We start from the raw sequence: 25,582 nt of genomic DNA, 5'->3' as shown, positions 1-25,582 counted from the left end.
ACTTTTGGAACTGTACTACTCAGGTATTCAACTTCACAAAGTTACCCAGTACCCAATCAAGTATTCAAGTTTTGTTTGTTTTTAAATACTTCCCATTTAGGTGCTGGGTCAACACGAGAACACCAGAAAGTAACCCGTTGAAATATTTGCAATCGAATATTTCAACAGGTTCTTTGCTGCAACTGAAATCTTTATTATTCATATTCACTAGCCAAACTACCAAACAATTTTACACTAGTTAAGGTTAACCTCAGTGGTCTAGTGATTAGCACAGTGGACTTTGAATTTAGAGGTTGGTGGTTCGAGTCCAAGACAAGTCAAAAAATTTAGTGTTGTGTATTAAGTGAGGAATGACATTTGTGATGAGCGTTCATGCTCTTTCAAGAAAGAAAGGAAGAACAGTTACCTTTTGTTCTTCAGATTTTATTTGACCAGATTTTGTAGATCTGAATTCTATGTATAAGCTTAACCCAACCTTTAGGGTTGTTTGCCCCTACACCTAAGCCTCAGAATAGGCTATTTGTGTATGATCTATTCTCTATTCGACCTGACATACCTTCAATTTATTTGCTACATACTTACTTCCTTGCTGTACATATTACTTACCTACCCATTATACCAGGGGTTCTCAAACATTTTTTTGGCAGCGGAGTGGTTCTCAAACTTTTTTTGGCCGCTGCGCACCAAGCAACTGCTGTAAACTCTACGAGCCCCCCCCCCCCCAACCCTTTGGGAATTTTTAAAAATAGAGAACAAATAATAGAAAACACAATTGATGTTAAAATAAAATTTAAAAAAATGTTGGAATTTATTTTAAATGCGGTAAGAAAAATTAAACTATGCGGAGTACCTGGAAGCTCTTCGCAGAGCACCTGAAAGCTCTTCGCAGAGCACCAGTGCACAGTTTGAGAACCACTAAAAAATGTTGGAATTTATTTTAAATGCGGTAAGAAAAATGAAACTATGCGGAGTACCTGGAAGCTCTTCGCGGAGCACCTGAAAGCGCTTCACAGAGCACCTGAAAGCTCTTCGCGGAGCACCTGAAAGCTCTTCGCAGAGCACCAGTGCACAGTTTGAGAACCACTGCATTATACTGTTAAACCCATAAAATACACAAGACCTTATTTAGACTGCTGGGGTAAAGGGACTTTTTAATATCATTCGAGCAGGATGTAAATAAGGTATATTCTATTCTATTTTGCCAAATTATACGAAAATTCTTGGTAAAGGGACTTTTTAATATCATTCGAGCAGGATGTAAATAAGGTATATTCTATTCTATTTTGCCAAATTATACGAAAATTCTTCCCCCTTCGGTGAGAAGAGACACAATACTTCCCATTTAGGTGCTGGGTCAACACGAGAACACCAGAAAGTAACCCATTGAAATATTTGCAATTGAATATTTCAACAGCTTCTTTGCTGCAACTGAAATCTTTATTATTCATATTCACTAGCCAAACTACCAAACAATTTTACACTAGTGAAGGTTAACCTCAGTGGTCTAGTGGTTAGCATGGTGGACTTTGAATCTAGAGGTTGGTGGTTCGAGTCCAAGACAAGTCAAAAAATTTAGTGTGGTGTATTAAGTGAGGAATGACATTTGTGATGAGCGTTCATGCTCTTTCAAGAAAGAAAGTAAGAACAGTTACCTTTTGTTCTTCAGATTTTATTTGACCAGATTTTGTAGATCTGAGTTCTATGTAGAAGCTTAACCCAACCTTTAGGGTTGTTTGCCCCTACACCTAAGCCCCAGAATGGGCTATTTGTGTATGATCTATTCGACCTGACATACCTTCAATTTATTTGCTACATACTTCTTTGCTGTACATATTACTTACCTACCCATTACTTGTTTTTTATTTCTAAGATTTTCTTCTTGTATAGTAAAGCTTTTTGTTTGATTTTTAAGGCTACATATTTGATCTATTAGATTTCAGCTAGATACTTTTTTACTTTCCTTATTTGGTTTCAAAATTAACCAAACCTGTCGTCTAACTTACTAGCAAGCCACAAAACTCAAACAAAACCAGTCATTACCCGATTTTGAAAATTTGGACCGGTTGCCATACTTTCTCATTAATTACAAGTATCTTTCTCATTAGATACTGTAGTAATAGAAAGTAAAAAACATATCTTTGAATTTATAGTAGATTCTAGATTATTTCTGGACGAATTAAGATTTAATTTTTTAACCCATTGATGGCCGGGACCACAATCTCAGTTTAAACTCAGTTTAAGTTAAACTCTTGGATTAAGCAATCTGATTGGTTGATTTCAAACTTTTTAGCCAATCAGATTTGCTTAAGCCAAGAGTTAAACCACTATGTATTATTTTGTAATAAAAAAGACAAATAAATCGTCAACCATGAATTTTTATATTTTATAAAATGAGTTTTTTTCTGACCAAAGTAATAATTAAAATAATAATGAAATCGAATAATCTAGCCTGGTTAGCTTGGAGGGTAGCACGCCTTCCCTGTAACCGCTAGGTCGCGGGTTCAATTCCCGCCCGGGGCGAATTTTATACTAAACAGATCCAGACTCCGGTTTGTTCTTGGAATGGCTGCTTTTTCCTATCCCGTATTTCCTTGGCAGTTACAGTTTCCTCTATCAAACCTCTTAAAATAGAAAGTAAAAAATTCAAACCTCTTAAAAAAATCCATAGGTTAGGCACCTACGTAAATCCATGACTTCCTAAAGCTCTTTCCTACTCAAATCCATACAACCAGTAATAAAGAGAAAATACTTTGTGCAAGGCACATTGCATATTCATTTTAGTTTTACGGCGTTCATAAAATTTCCACGCCTTAAAAATTTACCTAGAACTGGAACAAAACTGGCTTCATTTTGCAGATCTACATCTACACTGTTGAAACCTCCGTGAATGCGCGTTAAAATAACACGCACGCACCATTTGATAACGAAGTTCATTTGGCGCGAATTTTTTGAATCTGGTTTCAAATTTTCCCATTGAAAAAAAAAAATTTTGGTTTTTTGTTTCTAGTTTCAAGATATTGAAGATATTAATTTTTTGATTTTTTTGCCTGTTATAGCCTTTCATCGATCTATTTCTACTCATTGATTAAAGGTAAGTTAATCTTTTGGATTAGGTATACTATTTTGTAACATCTGTTGATTTTGATAAATAAGGAAATTAGGTAACTTTGTGGAACTGACAAATTACCTAGTTACCTTGGCCCAACCTGTTGGAATTGCTTATGGACACCAATCTCTGTTTAAACTTGGATTAAACAATCCAGTGTTTTAAAAACTTTAAAATCTAGCACTGATTTACCTGTCTGAATTTTTCAATTTTTCCTCATCTCTGGCACAAGCTCTGCTTATACAGATGGGTATACATACTGAATTAAAAAAATTAGTATGTTCTGAGGGTTAAGTAGAAAAAATGCCTAATAAATGGAAACTTAATCGATCTATTCCTACTCATTGATTAAAGGTAAGTTAATCTTTTGGATTAGGTATACTATTTTTGTAACATCTGTTGATTTTGATAAATAAGGACATTAGGTAGGTAACTTTGTGGAACTGACATATTACCTAGTTACCTTGGCCCAACCTGTTGGAATTGCTTATGGACACCAATCTCTGTTTAAACTTGGATTAAGCAATCCAGTGTTTTAAAAACTTTAAAATCTACCAGTGGCACTGATTTACCTGTCTGAATTTTTCAATTTTTCCTCATCTCTGGCACAAGCTCTGCTTATACAGATGGGTATATCATGTTTAAAAATTTAGTATGTTCTGAGAGTTATGTAGAAAAAATGCCTAATAAATGGAAACTTAATAAATTAAATCTGATTTAATTTTTCAGAAATTGTAACAGATTGAAATGGATTCACTCAACTCTAAGCCAGATGGTGGTAAGTTCAAGTTGGTAATTATTCAGAAGTTACAACAATGAAAAAGAAAGCTCCTTTTTGTGGTTTTTATGCTCCACTTGGCAGCAAGCTATCACCCCACAGCAGCCTCACTACCTCACCCAGCTTGAGTTGGGATGGGAAAAACAGACATCCAGACAGACATCCTTTTTTGGCATTGTCCACTATCCACTTTCCAATAACAATAACTATTAGAGCAGTGGTTAATTTTACAATGGTCAGTCTCCCAAAAGAAAAATATTTAGGCGTATGTAAAAACGACCCTAAAGTATGTAAAAAAAGGAATGTGATAACTGACAAAATAAACATGAAAAGCCAACCTCAATCTGGGTTTTGACCACATGAAAAAAAATCATATTTGACCCTATTTTTATCTATTTTCAGATATAGCTCTCACAAATGGAAATGACTTGGCCCCAGTCCACCTCCCTAAAGCCAAACCTCCCAACACACAACAGGAACTTAGCATTGAATTCTTCCGCAATTTCCTCGTCTACCTCGGCCAGAAGTATATGGAACTGTTACAGGAACACCCGGATGATGAGGCTGCATACCGAGTATTCCTGGAGGTGATCTATTGTCGCATGTACCTCCTGAACAGACCTCTGGCCAGGCGTATTGAAAGGTTAGTGATTTAGTATTGCTATTTTCGTTTGGGAACAAAGGAAATGGAACACCATCTACTTCTTCATGAGAACAACAACCTTACCGACCTCTATGTGGTAAGTTACGAGACATTAATATCTCCGATCATAGAAATCATCATCCTCACCAACACCATCTACTTCTTCATGAGAACAACAACCTTACCGACCTCTATGTGGTAAGTTACGAGACATTAATATCTCCGATCATAGAAATCATCATCCTCACCAACACCATCTACTTCTTCATGAGAACAACAACCTTACCGACCTCTATGTGGTAAGTTACGAGACATTAATATCTCCGATCATAGAAATGATCATCCTCACCAACACCATCAACTTCTTCATGAGAACAACAACCTTACCGACCTCTATGTGGTAAGTTTTTATTGTATTTTATGGTGACTTGTCTCTTCTCCCACAGGATGTGATATCAAGGCGATTCTCAAAAGTCAGACTATACACTGCCGGCAGAATATTACATATCACCAAGAAGAAGATCAGCAAAGAGCAGAGGAAAGCTGACAAGTGAGTGAAACTTATGTATTTACTATTTTATTTTTTTTTTCCCTTTTAAGGAAAAAAATAAAATACGCCGACCTTATTTAGGTACGAAAAGGCCAGGAAGAAAAAGATTATGAAGAAGAAGATTTTATCCCTTTTTAAGAGGTTTTGTCAGCTCCCATGGCGTAGTGGTCACTGCGCTCGCCTTGCACGCGGGAGACCCGGGTTCAATTCCCGGCGGGGTCAAGAAATTTGCATCATCCAAATGATTGATTCCGTGACTGGCTGTTGCGGGGCCCACTCAGCCTCGTAAGGAAAATGAGTAGGTATGACATATAAATGCGCATAACGACCGGTGTCAGCATGGTAGGTAAACATTGGATTTTAGGATTATTGAGATATTGGGTAAAATCCTACAATGCTGCAGTGAGCACCAAAGTTGTGACATAATAACACAAAGAAACTGCATTTACATTTATATTTTTAAGAGGTTTGATAGAGGGGCCTGTAACTGGCCAGGTCTTATCGCCCGGAAAGCGAAGGGAGAAGGAAGAAGCCATTCACGCCCAGACTGTTGGAAAGTGTGTGGTGGGAAAAGTATCAGACCTAGGTCTTTCATATGGTCTGAGCATGTGTGACGAACACCGCGCTACTCTCCACAGCTAACTATTCTGCCTCGGTGGTGTAGTGGTCAAGGCGCTCGCCTGGTAAACAGGAGGACGTGGGTTCAATCTCAGCTGAAGTATGGAATTTTATCCTCAATATAATTTGAGAATTTGACCACAATAATAGTAGTAGCCTACTGCTGGAGTAAAGGGACTTTTCAGTCCTATGCGAGCAGGATAAATAAGCACTATTATTATTCTGGCCACGGACACTTTTTATCTATGCAGAAGTTAGGCTTAGCTTAGGAGATTCTTATTGTACCTATAATTTTCATTTTGAATTTTTTTTATAAAAAAACATTCAATTCAATTCTGCTAATTTTTCAGGAAAAACTACAAAAACAGCGAGAGCAGTGGAAAATTAAAAGAAGAAGGAGGGGAGAAAGAGGAGGAGGAAGAAAAAGGGGAGGAGGAGGAGGAGGAAGGAGGTGAGAAACAAAAATAGTCGTGTGAACAAACAAAGAACAAAAGAAGCTATAGTTTTCAAAAGATCGTGGAGAAAAAAAAAATAAAGAAGCAGAAGAAGAGGAGGAGGAGAAAGAAGAAGAAGAAGAAGAAGAAAAAGAAGAAACATGAGAAAGAAGAAGAGAGGAAGAAGAAGAAAAAGAGGAGGAGGAGGAGGAGGAGGAGAAAGAAGAATATCAAGAAAAAGAAGAAGAGGAGGAGAAAGAAGAGGGGAGAAAGAGGAGGAGGAAGAAAAAGGGGAGGAGGAGGAGGAAGGAGGTGAGAAAGAAAAATAGTCGTGTGAACAAACAAAGAAGCAAAGAACAAAAGAAGCTATAGTTTTCAAAAGATCGTGGAGAAAAAAAAATAAAGAAGCAGAAGAAGAAGAAGAGGAGGAGAAAGAAGAAAAAGAAGAAACATGAGAAAGAAGAAGAGAGGAAGAAGAAGAAAAAGAGGAGGAGGAGGAGGAGAAAGAAGAATATGAAGAAGAAGAGGAGGAGAAAGAAGAAGAAGAATATGAAGAAGAAGAAGCAGCAGAGGAGGAGAAAGAAGAAGAAGAAGAAGAAGAAGAAGAAGAATATGAAGAAGAAGCAGCAGCAGAGGAGGAGGAGAAAGAAGAAGAATAAGAAGAAGAGAATAGAAAGAAATGCACTTTAGGGAACTGCAATAAATTTTATTGCTACTGTTCTTTTTTCAATTAGTTAAGTAGAAGATAGTAGATACCGTTTTAAAGTAATTGATAACCTACTCTCTGATAGATCTTATGTGTGATCAAACGAGTGTTATTATAGGGTTAGGTTAAACACAAAAAGGAGCTTTCTTTTTCAATGTCGTGGCTTCTGAATAATTGCCCAAATGAGGAATTGCTCAGAGACACTCAAAGTGCAAACTTAAAAGCACGTAAAACAATAATATAATATGTAGGTATCCTTCAATCATTGATCATACAAAGTCACATATGGAAGATACCTCTCCTGAATGAGATCAAACTCACTCATTGTTCACATAGAAGTTCCAATATACCAAAATCCCTTCCAACATATATATGGCACAAGCAACCCAGGAGACTTCAATGATCCATCGCAACGCCGAACCACAGGCCGCATGAATTCTGTCTACTGTCTCCCATATAAAAGCAAACACGATTATGAAAAACGTCAAAAACCACCAGACAACGTTGAATATGAAGTGAATCCAGCCCGGGGTGTCTTCTATGAAAACGAGAATGAAAACGATCGCCACAGGAATGATAACAACAAGAGGTAGGAACTGTCTGTAATCCTTCACAGGTGAACAGAACGCATACAGCAAGATCAAAGGTATCAGGACAGACACAATTATTTTCACGCATTTGAATTTCATTGCGGATCGCAGCTCCATGCCACAGTAAGTTTCCATGCAGGCCGGTATGGGAAGAATGGCCATCGTGCTGGAAGAATTGCGACTACTTGTACGCAGATAGAACGGCCGAGAATCTTGTCCTCAGATGGAGTGAGGTCAACAATGGTTTGTTGGGAGCTGGGACATAGCTTCAATCCCGAAAGGAGATCTTGCGTATCTTCTGTTCAAATGAAAATGGTGAAAGCCTCATGTGTCTATGCAAGGGCAAATAATGGTGAAAACGCACTCAAGTAATAAAATCACTCCTATTTTCTTAAAAGAGAAAATGGGCTTAAGAAAATGGGAAATAATCTTAGATTACGAAAGAAAAATATTCTTTACTTGAGGATAGCCATTCCAGTTTTGCTGCCAGTATAGTGGATCAGTATAAATTTGTATAATAGGATTGGCTCTAAGGGATTCCTCAGTCCTCACAAGAAAACCGGAGATAGTACATCACTTTCGGTATTTTCTAACATTTTACATGTTTTCAATTGAATATTTTGCCAGCCTAGTTAGCTTAGTTGGTAGTGCGTCTGCCTTGTAAGCGCTAGGCCGCGGGCTCGATTCCCGCCCGGGGCGGATTTTATCCTGATGGGGAAGAGAGAAGGAAGACAGGATAGGAGAAAGCCAGCCGTTCCGAGAACAAACATTATCCCATCAGGATAAAATCCGCCCCGGGCGGGAATCGAGCCCGCGGCCTAGCGCTTACAAGGCAGACGCACTACCAACTAAGCTAACTAGGCTGGCAAAAGAGATAGAAAAACGAATTGAGAGAAGGAAAGGAAAAGGAGAAGAGAGAAAGGAAGGGAGGGAGCTGGCAAAATATTCAATTGAAAACATGTAAAATGTTAGAAAATACCGAAAGTGATGTACTATCTCCGGTTTTCTTGTGAGGACTGAGGAATCCCTTAGAGCCAATCCTATTATACAAATTTATACTGATCCACTATACTGGCAGCAAAACTGGAATGGCTATCCTCAAGTAAAGAATATTTTTCTTTCGTAATCTAAGATTATTTCCCATTTTCTTAAGCCCATTTTCTCTTTTAAGAAAATAGGAGTGATTTTATTACTTGAGTGCGTTTTCACCATTATTTGCCCTTGCATAGACACATGAGGCTTTCACCATTTTCATTTGAACAGAAGATACGCAAGATCTCCTTTCGGGATTGAAGCTATGTCCCAGCTCCCAACAAACCATTGTTGACCTCACTCCATCTGAGGACAAGATTCTCGGCCGTTCTATCTGCGTACAAGTAGTCGTAATTCTTCCAGCACGATGGCCATTCTTCCCATACCGGCCTGCATGGAAACTTACTGTTGCATGGAGCTGCGAACCGCAATGAAAATCCAATGCGTGACAATAATTATGGGCGTCCTGATGCCTCTGATCTTGCTGTATGCTTTCTGTTCACCTGTGAAGGATTACAGACAGTTCCTACCTCTCGTTGTTATCATTCCTGTGGCGATCGTTTTCATTCTCCTTTTCATAGAAGACACCCCGGGCTGGATTCACTTCATATTCAACGTTGTCTGGTGGTTTTTGACGTTTTTCATGATCGTGGTTGCTATATGGGAGACAGTGGACAAAATTCATGCGGCCTGTGGTGGTTCGGCGATGCGATGGATCATTGTACTCTTCTGGCTTGCTTGTGCCATAGATATGTTGGAAGGGATTTTTATATATTGGAATCGTGTTTGCTTTTATATGGGAGACAGTAGACAGAATTCATGCGGCCTGTGGTTCGGCGTTGCGATGGATCATTGAAGTCTCCTGGGTTGCTTGTGCCATATATATGTTGGAAGGGATTTTGGTATATTGGAACTTCTATGTGAACAATGAGTGAGTTTGATCTCATTCAAGAGAGGTATCTTCCATATGTGACTTTGTATGATCAATGATTGAAGGATACCTACATATTATATTATTGTTTTACGTGCTTTTAAGTTTGCACTTTGAGTGTCTCTGAGCAATTCCTCATTTGGGCATTATTCAGAAGCCACGACATTGAAAAAGAAAGCTCCTTTTTGTGTTTAACCTAACCCTATAATAACACCTCTTAATCTTAATGAGACAGCTTTCAGAATTGAGAACTCAGTCCTCACTCTCACCCAGCTCAGCACATGCCCATACATTTTTTTTTCCACTTTTCGCTCAAAACTAATGCAATTCTCTTCAATTCCCTCGGTCTGTACAATACGAGTATTGTTATACACAGGTCAAGAAATAGATAAGGTTGGTTCTCGGGATGGCTGCCTTTCTTCTATCCTGTCTTCATTTTCTCTTCGTTTTCAGGACAATAAGACCTTAACAGTTGCAGTGCCCTCGATCAAACAGACCCATTTACACTCAAACATACAACATACAAAAAGAATAAATAGGTAGCTTTTTTTTAGTTAGCTTCTCGTGAAAAGTGCACCTAAATAAGTAAAAGTCGTAGAAGAAAAAGAAAAATTCCGTTGGTCCTCATTTTTTCTGCTCTATGACTTTGAAACATGACCCAAGTAAGCGCAACTACTGATCTATTCCTCATTTGGGCAGATTATTCAGAAGCCACGACATTGAAAAAGAAAGCTCCTTTTTGTGTTTAACCTAACCCTATAATAACACTCGTTTGATCACACATAAGATCTATCAGAGAGTAGGTTATCAATTACTTTAAAACGGTATCTACTATCTTCTACTTAACTAATTGAAAAAAGAACAGTAGCAATAAAATTTATTGCAGTTCCCTAAAGTGCATTTCTTTCTATTCTCTTCTTCTTATTCTTCTTCTTTCTCCTCCTCCTCTGCTGCTTCTTCTTCTTTTTTCTCCTCCTCCTCTTCTTCTTTCTCCTCCTCTTCTTCTTTTTCTTGATATTCTTCTTTCTCCTCCTCTTTTTCTTCTTCTTCCTCTCTTCTTCTTTCTCATGTTTCTTCTTTTTCTTCTTTCTCCTCCTCCTCCTCTTCTTCTTCTGCTTCTTCATTTTTTTTTTCTCCACGATCTTTTGAAAACTATAGCTTCTTTTGTTCTTTGTTTGTTCACACGACTATTTTTCTTTCTCACCTCCTTCCTCCTCCTCCTCCCCTTTTTCTTCCTCCTCCTCTTTCTCCCCTCCTTCTTCTTTTAATTTTCCACTGCTCTCGCTGTTTTTGTAGTGTTGGGTAGCGCTGTAGTTTTTTTATTGTTTGTTTTTGTCTGTAGTACTATTGTTCTAAATACCCTGAAGCCCGAGGAGGCAAGTACCTATCCGCAAACAAACCGGGAGTCTTGAATTATGACGTCATCACCTACAGGAGCGTATGCCGTGACGTCAAACTTCACGATTTACCGGTATTTTTTTAATCGATTTATCTCGGTATCTTAGAAATTCGTAGAAGAAAAAGAAAAATTCAGTTCTTCCTTATTTTTCCTGCTCTATGACTTTGAAACATCACCCAAGTAAGTGCAACTGATCAATTGTGTTATTGTGAGAGGCTAAATAAGCTTTTACAAAGATAATTCGGGATGTAAAAGTAATTAGAAAGAAAATTTAGGAGGATTTTCGTCTCTTTCTATCTTTGTAGTGTAGGTACGTATAATCATAAAGCTACAGTAGAACCCATCCGTGGCACAAGCTCTGCTTGAATGGTAGGTATGCTCGTAAAGTATTGGGACAAATGAAACGGTCAGAAGACATGAAATTGTGTTCGAAATCCGCTCGACCCTGTAGGTGTTTAGGTACATATCGAAGTACTTACATAGCCAACACTTGGTTCTGACGTTGGAAAGCCTAAGGCGAAAAGGAAAAAAGACTTGAAAGGTGGGTATACCATTTATATGAAAAATGTATGTTCTGAGTTTCTTGTCGATCAAATATGTAGGTATAAATGGAAACCTATTAAAAAAAAAAAAAGGATTTTGCAAGGGAGAAAATTGGGAGGGGGTGGTAAACAAAGGGATGTTTCAAGAGAAGTAACAAATGGGACGCAAAAAAGGGGAATTCCGAAAGAAAAAAAACGGGAGGGAAAGAAAAGGGATTTTTGGTGGGAGGGAAGAGGTTCTATTGATGGTGGGAATTCGAAAGGGAGATAATATTCAGAGGGAAGAGGGACTTTTGATGGTGGGAATCCGGAGGGAAGAAAAGGGATATTCAGAGGAAGGGAAGAGGGACTTTTGGAGGGAAATTGAAGGGGCGAAAAGGGAGATAATATTCAGAGGGAAGAGGGACTTTTGATGGTGGGAATCCGGAGGGAAGAAAAGGGATATTCAGAGGAAGGGAAGAGGGAATTTTGGAGGGAAATTGAAGGGACGAAGAGGGAATTTTGGAGGGAAATTGAAGGGACGAAGAGGGAATTTTTAAAGGGAGGGTGGGAATTTGGAGGGGTGGGAAGAAGAAGGGCCTGTATTGTAATTCTACGAAATATTTGTGAGTCTCTTCTCTCTCTTTTTTTTTCAGCTCGTCTCTCTCTTGCCGCCTAAGCTCGAGCGGTGAGCTTTCACTGCTTTCAGTCGAACGGACTGTGTTTTAGAGACCGGATCGAAAGCGCGATTAGTCGATCGAGTGTTCGCGTTTCGGGGATAGAAAAATAATAGTTGACAGCTTTTTTGAGTTGAGTAAGTTTTTGTTTTGTTTTACGGTTTTTTTTTTAATTTTTATAAAACCTTTTTTGAGGGTTTTGATTTTTGGCCGGTTGAAAAAACCTCATCAGTTGTTAAGTTGTTACTTTTTTTTTTTACAAAAAAGGATTGTTTTTTTTTTTACAAAATTGAATGAAAAACATTTCACCCACTTGCTTGCTTTTATCGTGAAAGTATGTAACAGGATTGAGGGAAACAAATAGATAAAATAAAAAATAATACCTAGATATTAGACGATTGAAATAATATACGATAGGGGATGGATGACTGTTTTCAATTTGCCGTGCAGATATGTAGGTAAATAATAATACCCATCTACAATTCTCAAGTTGAATACTTACTTAAATTAAACAATACTTCATTTATTTATTATTATTTTAATGTAACTTTATTAGGTATGTAAGTATTAGCTGCCTCTTTCAAACTAGCCAATACATACGAGTATAATTAATTAGTTATTATTTCTCAAACAATTATTCGGGAGGGTGGGAATTTGGAGGGGTGGGAAGAAGAAGGGCCTGTATTGTAATTCTACGAAATATTTGTGAGTCTCTTCTCTCTCTTTTTTTTTCGAAAAAGAAAAATTCAGTTCTTCCTTATTTTTCCTGCTCTATGACTTTGAAACATCACCCAAGTAAGCGATTGAAGGATACCTACATATTATATTATTGTTTTACGTGCTTTTAAGTTTGCACTTTGAGTGTCTCTGAGCAATTCCTCATTTGGGCGATTATTCAGAAGCCACGACATTGAAAAAGAAAGCTCCTTTTTGTGTTTAACCTAACCCTATAATAAACCTCGTTCGATCACACCATTTCATCGTCAACATTCATTTTCATGTCACACCTGAGCCATCCAAGACAGTCACCATTTTACCGGAGTTAGGGAACATTTTCCACAGTCCACTTCCCTACCTTATCCTGCTCCCCCGAACCTACCTATGTACCAGGGCCATATTTAGGGGATTCATGTGAGTTGCATACCTAATATACGAGTTTCTATCACCCTACCTGCCTTATCCTACCTGGCTTATCACATTCTATTTCCCTACCTTATCCTACCTGGCTTATCATATTCTACTTCCCTACCGCACCTAGGTAGGTAGGTACCTATCCTATCATTCCTATCCCATCTACCTACCTAGGGCCTAGGGACTTAGGAATAGATAGGTACTTAACCCTACCATGCGCACAGTGCCAGATCTGGCACAACTTGAAAATTGGCCAAAAGAGGGTGAAAAATTACTTTTTTTTTAAATAATAATAAGTCTTTGGTTTCCTTTTTGTACTCGTCAGGACCTAGGTATAACATACTAAAATTTGAGCAAAATCGGTTATCTTGTGCATGGTAGGGTTAACCGAGATAATACCTACCTTAGTCTAATGTCACAAAAGCTCACTCTGAGGTTTAGGTGTAGGGGCAAACAGCCCCAAAAGATGGGTTAAGCTTAGATATGTGATCCTAGCCTACAAATATCTATCCTATGTACCTTATCAAAATCTATCTTTGTTACCTTATCGGCCTCGAGAGCGAGGTGTGGTGGCGACTTGACGAGGCCTCTCGTCTGGTAATCAGAAGGGTGTGGGTTCAATCCCGGCAGAAGCATAGACTTTTACCCTCCTTTTTTTTGAGTTTGACTACAATAATGGTAGTAGCCTACTGCTAGGGTTAAGGGACTTTTCAGTCCTATGCGAGCAATATAAATAGGCTGGAATATTTGTTTCCCTTGACTTTTATGTCTTGCGCTCTCCTCTCTCCCTCTCCCTACCTCTCCCTCCTCTCTCTCTCTCTCTCTCTCTCTCTCTCTCTCTCTCTCTCTCTCTCCTGTGTCTAATCTCTCCTCTTCAAAGGAACTAAAGCCCTGTGAATGACATAAAACAGAAGAGTCTCATCTCTCAACATCTACAAGTAGATAGAGGATATGTGAAGAATTTCTTTTTCTATTCTATCGTAAATGAAAAAAAAGGAAAAAATCTACTTTCTGCAAGTGAGAAAGGGAGAGAGAGAGAGAGAGAGAGAGAGATGGAGGGTGGGAGAAAGGATAGATTAGAGAGAGAGAGGGCGGGAGAAAGGATGGATTAGAGAGAGAGAGAGAGATAGAGGGCGGGAGAAAGGATGGATTAGAGAGAGAGAGAGATAGAGGGTGGGAGAAAGGATGAATTAGAGAGAGAGAGAGAAAGAGAGATAGAGGGTGGGAGAAAGGATGGAGGGAGGGATAAATGAACAAGGGAGACAGAGAAGAACGAAAGTGGGAGTTAAGGAGAGAGAAATTAGAATAATATATGTAAAGGAAAAAAGTGAGAAAGAGAGGGAGGGAAAGGTAAACAAGGGAGGTAAAGGAGAGAGGATTTGGAAGGGATATAAAGAAGGAAATCAAAGGAAAGAGAAAAGGATTGAGAAGGATATTACTATTATTATTATTATTTTGTTTAATTTTACCTTTAGGACGTGTCATAGAGGGAACTCTAACAACGGAGGTCTTCTCGTTCTCCTCTTCCTCCTCCTCCTCCTCTTTCCTCTAATCAGACTAAGAGCACAAAACATTGAATATCTCTCCTTCACAACAGGCTAACTCACTGATTTGAACGTCAAACAATTTCAATAGGTACCTACTATTATTACTACTAGTGGATGTGCCTACTCCTCCTCCTCCTCCTCCTCCTCTTTGAAGAACCTATTATTATTATTATTTTGTTTAATTTTACCTTTAGGACGTGTCATAGAGGGAACTGTAAAAACGGAGGTCTTATCGTTCTCCTCTTCCTCCTTATTCGCCTCCTCCTCCTCCTCCTCTTTCCCCCAATCAGACTAAGAGCACAAAATATTTAATATCTCTCCTTCACAACAGGCTAACTCACTGATTTGAACGTCAAACAATGTCAATAGGTACCTACTACTATTACTACTAGTGGATGTGCCTACTCCTCCTCCTCCTCCTCCTCCTCCTCCTCCTCTTTGAAGAACTTTGTGTTGTTATCGTTGTTGTAGCGGCTTTAGCTTTCGCCAAATGGTGATGCTTTCGCCGAAGCGGCTTTGAACAACTTTGTGGACGTTTGCAGTTTACTAATTTTATCTCTAATTCCGGACATTGTAGATCAGGGGTGCACAAACTCACAAAGTGACCGCGGGCCGCATTGGACCCTTAAAGGTTGGCCGCGGGCCGCATTCATTTGTAGACAGCATCTGATCTTGGGGGGAGGGTACTTACCCCCTCCCTTCGTTTTAATGAAAATGAAACAATAAATAGCGCCGCAGGCAATTTTTTTTTCTTTTTTTTTAGATTTTTAAAAAATAATGTGTCCGACATATTTTTTTTAGCTAATTTACCACACAAAAATAAGAAAGTAAATTATAGCGCCGAAGGCAATTTCCTGAAAATGTTGTTCCACCTTTCAGAAATGCAGCCTGATCAAAGTTCAAAATCTACTATGCCGGAGGCAATTTTTTCACAAAGTATGTACCTGAAGCTTGTCAATGATTAATTTTTGAGGTACCTACCTAATTCTTAGATCCTCTTCTACACATTTTTTCTCCACATTGAGGACACTTATCCCTGGGATGGTTGTTTACCCTTCTTTGTTTATGGGACTATTATGGAAATGGAAAAAAGTATTGTTTATCACCCTATATACTGCCAATGGTAGGTATGCTCGTTAAGTATTGGGACAAATGAAACGGTCAGAAGACATGAAATTGTGTTCGAAATCCGCTCGACCCTGTAGGTATTTAGGTACATATCGAAGCACTTACATAGCCAACACTTGGTTCTGACGTTGGAAAGTGGAAAGCCTAAGGCGAAAAGGAAAAAAGACTTGAAAGTATTGGGACAAATGAAACGGTCAGAAGACATGAAATTGTGTTCGAAATCCGCTCGACCCTGTAGGTATTTAGGTACATATCGAAGTACTTACATAGCCAACACTTGGTTCTGACGTTGGAAAGCCTCAGGCGAAAAGTGAAAGAGACTTGGAAGATTATACACGGAAAAAACTCATTGTAGCGAAAAACAATTAAAAAGGGATAAAAATATTTAATATAAAGAATACCAGACTGTATTATTTTCATCCTTGCTTTTTTCGTCTCCTCCTCCTCTTCTTCTTCTCCTCCTCCTCCTCCTCTTCTTTTCCTTCTTCTTCACCTTTTCCTCCTCTGTTTGTTCTCATTTTTTTTTCGTCTCTTCTTCTACTCTTTCTTCTCCTTCTCCTCCTCCTCATTGTCCCCTCTTCTTCGTCTCCTCATCCATATCATTTTTGTAAAGGAAAGAAGGGAGAAAAAAAGGGAGGGAAATTTGAACAACTGAGGCGAATGAGGGAGGAATCAGGAGGGAGTTATATGAAATGATAAAGGGGGGGAAGAGGAAGATGAAGCCATAAAGGGAGGGAAGGATCAGAAAGGGAGAAGAAGGGATAAAGGGAGGGAAATATATTATATGAAAGGAGAAAGGGAGGGAAAAGGAAGACGTCTACTTTGTCAACTCTGTGGAATGAAAAGCGGAGACTGATGATGTTTTGCATTTTAAGAGGAAAGAATCTAAAGTCTAAACTCTAAAGGGAGACAAGAAAAATAGGCAAACCAGCTAAATTATTTATGCAAGAAGAAAAATTAAAAGAGAAAAAAGACTAGAAACTGAAGAAAGGCAGAAGAAGAGGAGAAGAAGAAAGGAATAAGAAGAAGAAAGGAAGAAGAATAAGGAGAAGAAGAAGAAAGGAAGAAGAATAAGGAGAAGAAGAAGAAGAAAGGAAGAAGAAGGAGTAGAAGGTGAATCGACGAAGAAGAGGTCGAAGAAGTAGACGAAAAAGAATAACAAGAAAAAGGAGGAGGAGGAAAAGGGAGAAGAAGAGGAGGAAGAGAAGGAGGGGGGGAAGAGTAAAAGAAAAAATAGAGGACGAAGGATGAGGAGGAGGAAAACAAGAATTATAATAAAGGGAAAAGCAGGGGAATCTGAAGAGGTTTTGTGTTAGTTGAAGATTAGAATTTTATTAATATTTCCCTTGATAACTGAACTTTTTTTCATTGCTTGTGTAGGGATGCTCTTGTTTTAATACTTATTTGAATATTATTTGGTAGGTAAATGTGTTTTTCAATTTTTAATGAAATCTACGAATAGAAGACGAGAGAAGAAATGAAGTGAAGAAGAAGAAGAAGGAGAAGAATAAGGAGACGAAGAAGGAGACGAAGAGAGAAAAAGATTAAAGATGAGGAAGAGAATGGGGAGGGAAAAAAGAAAGGCGGAAAAGAAGAGTAGGAGGGGAAGAAGAAGAAACAGGAGGAGAAAAAAAGTAAAAGAAAGCATGCTTAAGAATACAAGAGAGTGAGAGGAGACAGACAGACAGACAAGCTGAAAAACTAGTAAAAAAAAGAGCAGAATGAAAGCAAGGGTTCATTTTCTAAAAAGCTTTTTCCCTTTTCTTCTCTTTTTCATTTTTCTCTCTTTCCTTTTCCCCTCTTTTCTTCTCTTCTCCATTCTTTTTTTTCCCTTTCTCTAACTTATTCAGGTGTTGCATGTTACCCTAACGTCATCACTGAAGGATTTATTTGTTCAATCTCAATCCATTGAATATTCATGTTTCTACTATCTATAGTCTATAGCCCTATCTAGGTATTGGGGATTATACAAATTCTTCTAACGTATGGTTAAGATATGTACCAGGTAGGTAATTAAGTATACATACCTACGGTAAAAACAATAATAATAATAATAAAATAAAACTATTACAGCCAGCCTAGTGAGCTTGGAAGGTAGCGCGTCTGCCTTGTAAACGCCAGGTCGCGGTCTCGATTCCCGCCCGGGGCGGATTTTATCCTGAACGGATAAGGTTCGCTCTCGGAACGGCTGGCTTTCTCCTATCCTGTCTTTCTTCTCTCTTCGCTAGTTCTTCTTTCTTCTTCGTCTTCTTCTTCCTTCTTCTTTTTTACTTCTTCTTCTTCTACTTTGTTTCTTTAAGATTTTCTCATTATCTCAAGCTGAAGCTTTTGGCGTGAGTGAGTGACTTCTGAGAAATGAAGAGAGAGGAGAGAGAAAAAGGGAGAGAGAGAGAGAAAGAGAGATGAAAAAGTTTCTGTACTTTTTCATACTAATTTGAATTTTTAATATTTATGACATCATGATGTGTCTTCTCTCTTTCTCACTCATTCATCCCCTCACTTCTCTCTCTTCTCTCCCTCCCTCTCTCTCTTTCTTTCCTCATTCTCTCTCTGTTATCTCCTTCCCTCTTATTCTAAATCTCTCACTCTCTTTTCTCTTTATCACACTTCTCTCTTTCTCTTACACGTAAGGGACCGTAGACTCTTCTTCCTTCTCCTTCTTCTTTTTTTTACTTCTTCTTCTACTTTGTTTCTTTCTTTAAGTTTTTCTCATTATCTCAAGCTGAAGCTTTTGGCGTGAGTGAGTGACTTCTTAGAAATGAAGAGAGAGGAGAGAGAAAAAGGGAGCGAGAGAAAGAGAGAGAGATGAAAAAGTTTCTGTACTTTTTCATAATAATTTAAATTTTTAATATTTATGACTTCATGATGTGTCTTCTCTCTTTCTCACTCTTTCATCCCCTCACTTCTCTCTCTCTTTAATAATAATAATAATAATAATAATAATAATAATAATAATAATAATAATAATAATAATAATAATAATAATAATAATAATAATAAAACTATTAGAGCCAGCCTAGTGAGCTTGGAAGGTAGCGCGTCTGCCTTGTAAACGCCAGGTCGCGGTCTCGATTCCCGCCCGGGGCGGATTTTATCCTGAACAGATAAGGTTCGATCTCGGAACGGCTGGCTTTCTCCTATCCTGTCTTTCTTCTCTCTTCGCTAGTTCTTCTTCTTCTTCCTTCTCCTTCTTCTCTTCATCGTCTTCTTCTTCCTTCTCCTTCTTCTTTTTTACTTCTTCTTCTACTTTGCTTCTTTAAGTTTTTCTCATTATCTCAAGCTGAAGCTTTTGGCGTGAGTGAGTGACTTCTGAGAAATGAAGAGAGAGAAAGAAAGAGAAAGAGAGAGAGATGAAAAAGTTTCTGTACTTTTTCATACTAATTTGAATTTTTAATATTTATGACATCATGATGTGTCTTCTCTCTTTCTCACTCATTCATCCGCTCACTTCTCTCTCTCTTTCTTTCCTCTTACTCTCTCTGTTATCTCCTTCCCTCTCTCTCTCTTCTCTCCTTCCTTCTTATTCTAAAAATCTAAATCTCTCACTCTCTTTTCTCTTTCTTTATCACACTTCTCTCTTGGGAGCGAGAGGGGGGGAGAGAGGAAGAGGGAGAGAGAGACGTGGAGGAAAGGAGAGGGAAAAGAAGATAAAATGGGAGAGAGAGAGAGATAAGAGAGAAAGAGAGATTGAGAGAGAGAGAGAGAGAGAGAAAAGAAGGTAAACAGAGGGAGAACGAAAGATACAATCAAGGCAGACATAGGAAGAGATAGAGTGAGAGGGAGAAAGTAGTGAGAAACCTGGAGGAAAAAGGAAGGAAAAGAAGATACAACGAGAGAGAGAGAGAGAAAGAGTGAAGAGGGAGGGTAGAGAAAGAGAGAGAAACAGAAAAAGTAATGAGAAATAATGAGAGATAGGGAGGGAGTGAGAGAGATATAGAGAGAGAAAAGGAGGGAGAAAGAGAGAGATAGTTTCAAGAGATTGAGTCAACAACACAAGTCTACAAGGTACATACAACTACTGGAAATTGAAGTGTCCCAAGAGAGAGAGGGATAAGTTCTCTCTCTCTCTCTCTCTCTCTCTCTCTCTCTCTCTCTCTCTCTCTCTCTCTTGAGACACTTCAATTTCCAGTAGTTGTAGGTACCTTGTAGACTTGTGTTGTTGACTCAATCTCTTGAAACTATCTCTCTCTTTCTCCCTCCCTTTCTCTCTCTATATATCTCTCTCTCTCCCTATCTCTCATTATTTCTCATTACTTTTTCTGCTTCTCTCTCTTTCTCTACCCTCCCTCTTCACTCTCTCTCTCTCTCTCTCTCTCTCTCTCTCTCTCTCTCTCTCTCTCTCTCTCTCTCTCTCTCTCTCTCTCTCTCTCTCGTTGTATCTTCTTTCCCTTCCTTTTTCCTCCAGTTTTCTCACTAGTTCTCCCTCTCACTCTATCTCTTCCTATGTCTGCCTTGATTGTATCTGTCGTTCTCCCTCTGTTTACCTTCTTTTCTCTCTCTCTCTCTCTCTCTTATCTCCCTCTCCCTCCCATTTTATCTTCTTTTCCCTCTCCTTTCCTCCACGTCTCTCTCTCCCTCTTCCTCCCTCCCTCTCTCTCCCTCCCTCCCTCTCTCTTCCTCTCTCTCTCTCTCCCTCTCCCTCTCCCTCTCTCTCTCCCTCTCTCTCTCTCCTTCCTCATTTTCTCATAATCTCAATCTGAGTGGGATATCCTTGTTTACCTAGTCCGAACGTAAAGTTCCTTCTGCCCAGCTAATGTAAATAAAGGTAGGTAATTGCTTGCTTTGAATTTCTAATCGTTAGGTATGTTTTTTTTTTTAATATGTACTTTCGAAGTATGTATATGAAGAGGTCCAATATAAAAATGTATTTACCTATTTATAGATATGTACATACAAGTTCATCAACTTTTCTAGATCCAAACTTTAGTAATTAAAAAGAAAAAAAAAAAAATCACCCAGGAAAGGAAATACATATTTTGAAAGAAAATGAAGAACTATCTCTCACCTTCAAATGGCGATTTTAGAAGAAGAAGAAGGAGAAGGAGAAGAAGAAGAAGAAGAAGAAGAAGAACAAGAAAGAGAAGGAGGAGAAGAAGAAGAAGAAGAAGAAGGAGGAGGAGGAGGAGAAGAAGAAGAAATGGTTCCCATAGTATAAATGACAGACATGACAAAAGAAAACAACCCCACCCTCTTCCCTTTTCGCCATTTTAATTTTTATTTTAATTACTTTGTTTGTTTTCGTCCATAAAATCCGCCAATGTCCAAAGCGTTGTGTGCATTAAACTTTATGACGGGCGCAATTAATCGTATCTCCCTTTCCTCTTTTTCAAACGTCCTCCTCCCTCCCCTCTATTTTTTCCCCTTAACTCTTCTTTACCCTCTGGATCGCACCCCTCCCCCATTTTCAATCTTCTCCTTCTCCTCCCCTCTTTTCGATACTCATTCTCCCTTCCCTCCGTTTTTCCTCTCTCTTCTTCATCTCCTTGGATTGACCTCAAAATGTCCCCGTTTGATAAAAGGGTTCTGCTCCATCCTCTGGATCGCACCCCTCCCCTATTTTCAATCTTCTCCTTCTCCTCCCCTCTTTTCGATACTCCTTCTCCCTTCCCTCCGTTTTTCCTCTCCTCTCTTCTTCATCTCCTTGGATTGACCTCAAACTGTCCCCGTTTGGTAAAAGGGTTCTGCTCCATTTTTCATTAGTTTAGGCTAGAACCATACAAACCCGATCGTACCGAAATCGAAGAGCCAGCTGTTCCGAGAACGAACCTTATACCGGTTGAAGATCAAGTTCGCCCCGGCGCCCTAACCTTCAAGCTAGGGCTGGACTAAGGACCCGATTTTGAAAACAAGGGAAAATTTCGGGACGACTAGCAAAAAGGCCATTTTCTGTACTCACTTCATTGTCAAAGAGCCCCTTTTTATTACTTCTCCTCTTTATACAGACATTATAGACATACAAACAGACAGACATACATACAGAGCTCCTCAGCTAATGGGTACTTGACAATTTTTCGGTCCGTGTACCCTTAGCCTTTACTGATGGCGGACAGTTTGTCCTCATTTCAACAAAGTTCCCGAATTCCGTACTCCGGACAACTTGTAAAATTGTGTTAGTTGAAGATTAGAATTTTATTAATATTTCCCTTGATAACTGAACTTTTTTCATTGCTTGTGTAGGGATGCTCTTGTTTTAATACCTATTTGAATATTATTTGGTAGGTAAATGTGTTTTTCAATTTTTAATGAAACCTACGTGAAGAAGACGAGAGAAGAAATGAGAAGAAGAAGAACAAATGAAGAGAAGAAGAAGAAGAAGGAGAAGAAGAAAGGGAAGGAGGACGAGAATGGGGAGGGGAAAAAAGAAAGACAGAAAAGGTAGAGAGGAAGATAGATGGAGGAGAATAAGAAGAGAGAGAGAGAGCGAGAGAAATGACTAAGAAAAATATTGGAAGATGTTATTTATAAAGAGAAACAAAGGAAGAATGAGAAAGAATGAGAGTGTCAGAGAGAGAGGGAGGGAGAGAAAGTCGAAATAACAAAGAAAAATATGGTGAAACAGAGGAAGAAGGGAGAAAGTGGAGGAGAAAGAATGAGGGTGTCAAAGGGGGAGAGAGAAAGAGAAAGAGCGAGAGAGAGAGAGAGCGAGAGAGAAAGAGCGAGAGCGAGAGAGAGAGAGAGAGAGAGAGAAAAGAGAATAGGATAGGATAAAATGCAAAGGAATGGGTCATATGCTTCAGACATCTCGAAAAAGGAAAACATGTCGAATACATACAACAGCAAAAAATAAAAAAAGAGGGAAACAAAGAAATAATGAGGGTGTGAGAAAGAGAGATTGATATAAAGTGAATTAAAAGAAAAGGAAAGGAAAAAGAGAGAAAGAGAGAGAGAGAGAGAGGAGAAGTAGAAGGGGTAAACAGAGAGAGAGAGAGAGAGAGAGAGAGAGAGAGAGAGAGTAAACACAGAGAGAGAGACTCTAGTAGGAGATACCCATAAGAAAAAGAGGTAAAATAGAGTGAAACGAAAAAATTAAAGAGGAAAAAAAGACAAAGAAGGAAACATAAAGTAAATACCTACATTAGTTTTATTCTTGTGGAATAGCGTAAGAAAAGGGGAGAGAGAGAGAAAGGGTAAAAGAGAGAGGGAAAGAGAGAGAGAAAGAGAAATAGAGAGAGAGAGAGAGAGAGAAAGAGAGAAATAGAAGGAGAGAGAAAGAGTAAAAGAGAGAGGGAGAGGAAGAGGAGAGTTGGTATAAAATGTGAATTACATCTTCAGAAAAGTGGAAGGAAAAATAAAATGGATAAAAAAGGAAAAGATGGAGAGAAAGAGGAAATGGAGAAGGAAGGGAAGGAAGGGAGGGAGGGAGAGAGAGAGAGAGAGAGGGAGATTAAATAAAAAGAAAATTTCTTGTTAATGCACCAACAATAATGGCCTCTTGTCTCTTCAGACCTCTCTCTCTCTCCCTCTCTATCTTTCTCTCTCTCTCTCTCCCTCTCTATCTTTCTCTTCTTGTGTCTCACTCTATTCCTTTATTTTTTATCTCCTCCAGTCCCTCTCCATCCATCTTTCATTCCTTCCTCCCTCTCCCTCCTAAGGCGCTTTCATTAAATAAAAATATTTTTTTTTCTTTTATTAATTAATAATAATAAAAAAAATAGTCTCGCTGACGGACTATAAATAGAGAATAGATCAGCGTCTAGCTAGGGGACTGTAAACAGGGAGAAGTCCAAATTTACTCACGCTATATCAATAGCGAAGGTTGAGTGCGAAGGCCACTCGGAAAATTGAACATGGGAAAAGGCGAAGAAGAAGAAGAAGAAGAAGAAGAAGAAGAAGAAGAACAAGAATTAATAAAAATAATACTAAGGATACTATCTTCAAGTGAAACATAACAAAAAGTTGAGAGGTTGAGGGAGGTTGAACATAATACTTAGCGGGATGAACATAATAATAGAGAAAGAAAGAGAGAGAGAGAGAAAGAGGGAGAGGGAGAGAGAGAGAGAGAGAGAAGAGAGAAGAGAGAAGAGAGGTCAACATGGTGAAAATTTCGTTATTATGTGATTGCCCCTGAAGCCAAGTAGTGAACCTAATTAAAACTGTATGCAGTGGCGTAGCGTGGTCTAAAGTCAAGTGTAAGGCGTGTACTCGTGTAGGGCACTAATTTCCATCACCATGCACATTACTACATAAGTTATGCACATCCTTCTTCATACATATTTAAAGTCAATATTTAAGGGTATTTGAGTAAATTTTGAGTGTATGGCCGCCATACACGCCCTACATGGACGCTACGCCACTGACTGTATGCATGATGTGATCTCTCTCTCTCTCTCTCTCCCTCCCTCCCTCCTCTCCTCTCTCTCTCTCTCTCTTTCTCCCTCCCTCATCCTTTCCTCCTCTCTCTCTCCTCTCCCTCTTTCCCTTTCTGTTTGTCTGGTTCTGCATGTTTGTAATAAGAGTGGAACTAAAAGAAGAGAAGAAGAAGAAGAAGAAGAAGAAAAAAAACAGTGGAAAAGTTATCCCAAGAATCGAAAGAGAATCCTGACCCCTGTGGTAACGCATTTGCTTACCATGTAGATCTAGAATTGTATAAGGTTCCAGGTTCGAAAGTGCCTTTGAGGAATGCACAACTTTAAAGGAAAATTTACGGTCGATGCACAATGTAAAGGATGCGCCTAATGTGCATAAAAAATTCAGGCTCTTAGGGGTCTTAGGCCAGGAGAGAAAATTTTAAAATAATAACTATGTAAAAAATATAGGCCAGGAAAAATATACAACTAGATTATAATCGTATTTATGAGAATGCTTGTTGTACCTTGTAATAAAAAAGCGAAAGAATCTAGGCACGCTTGGAAAAAAAAGAAGAAGAAGACGACGAAGAAAAACTGAAAGGAAAAAGAGAAGAAGAAGAAGAAGAAGAAGAAGAAGAAGAAGGAGACGATTAGGAAGAAGACAACGAAGAAGAAGAAGAAGAAGACCCAGTATCTTTATTTATTTTATTATTTCTTTGTGTTTGAGATTGAGGGGAAATAATTTATTAGGAAGAAAATAAATGAAGTTTTTTCTATTGAAAAGAGGAAAAGGGAATTCAGCAATTTAGCTAAACAAAAAAGTACTTATTTGAAGTTCTCTGAAGTTTGAAGTAGAAGTTTGAAGTTTTTTTAATATATACTTTCAAAGTATGTATATGAAGAGTTGAAGAGGTCCAATATAAAAATGTATTTACCTATTTATAGGTATGTACATACAAGTTCATTAACTTTTCTAGATCCAAACTTTAGTAATTAAAAAAGAAAAAAAAAATCACCCAGGAAAGGAAATACATATTTTGAAAGAAAATGAAGAACTGAAGAGAAAGCAAACAAAAAACCTTTCGTTCTTTCTGAAACTATCTCTCACCTTCAAAAGGCGATTTTAGAAGAAGGAGAAGAAGAAGAAGAAGAAGGACAAGAAGAAGGAGAAGAAGAAGAACAAGAAAGAGAAGGAGAAGAAGGAGAACAAGGAGAACAAGGAGAAGGAGGAGAAGAAGAAGAAGAAGAAGAAGAAGGAGGAGGAGGAGGAGAAGAAGAAGAAGAAGAAGAAGAAGAAGAAATGGTTCCCATAGTACGTATAAATGACGGACATGACAAAAGAAAACAACGCCACCCTCTTCCCTTTTCGCCATTTTAATTTTTATTTTAATTACTTTGTTTGTTTTCGTCCATAAAATCCGCCAATGTCCAAACGTTGTGTGCATTAAACTTTATGACGGGCGCATTTAATCGTATCTCCCTTTCCTCTTTTTCAAACGTCCT

General features: G+C 38.5%; 2 protein-coding genes across 5 annotated transcripts in view; both read left to right on the top strand.

Moving 5' to 3' along the window:
* The first annotated feature begins 2,974 nt into the window (after window positions 1-2,974).
* LOC103507697 overlaps window positions 2,975-25,582 on the top strand; it is a 37,181-nt gene continuing 14,573 nt past the window's right edge. For 2 of the 4 annotated variants that reach the window (XM_026822503.1, XM_026822502.1), the window contains exons 1-3: window positions 2,975-3,091; window positions 3,836-3,884; window positions 4,287-4,527. In XM_026822503.1, coding sequence (XP_026678304.1) covers window positions 3,854-3,884; window positions 4,287-4,527 — 272 coding nt within the window. In that variant the 5' untranslated portion in view covers window positions 2,975-3,091; window positions 3,836-3,853. Of the gene's footprint in view, window positions 3,092-3,431; window positions 3,461-3,835; window positions 3,885-4,286; window positions 4,528-11,964; window positions 12,206-25,582 lie in introns of those variants that run through there. The other 2 variants (XM_008472195.3, XM_008472196.2) reach the window with 2 other exon arrangements.
* Window positions 8,475-9,510, top strand: LOC113466805. The gene is made up of 2 exons (XM_026822501.1): window positions 8,475-9,237; window positions 9,371-9,510. The coding sequence occupies exons 1-2, from the start codon at window positions 8,825-8,827 to the stop codon at window positions 9,390-9,392; spliced, it is 435 nt and encodes a 144-aa protein (XP_026678302.1). The 5' UTR covers window positions 8,475-8,824; the 3' UTR covers window positions 9,393-9,510.

This window comes from Diaphorina citri, unplaced genomic scaffold, assembly GCF_000475195.1.
Source record: "Diaphorina citri unplaced genomic scaffold, Diaci psyllid genome assembly version 1.1 scaffold336, whole genome shotgun sequence".
Lineage (NCBI taxonomy): Eukaryota > Metazoa > Arthropoda > Insecta > Hemiptera > Psyllidae > Diaphorina > Diaphorina citri.
This window is presented reverse-complemented; position numbering and strand designations above follow the sequence as displayed.

Bases quoted from the DNA above. Each gene is read 5' to 3' on its own strand.
- LOC113466805 (XM_026822501.1), top strand. From the start codon at position 8,825: ATGGCCATTCTTCCCATACCGGCCTGCATGGAAACTTACTGTTGCATG. The intron at 9,238-9,370 runs TCGTGTTTGCTT...GGTATATTGGAA, and splicing joins GGGATTTTTATATATTGGAA to CTTCTATGTGAACAATGAGT.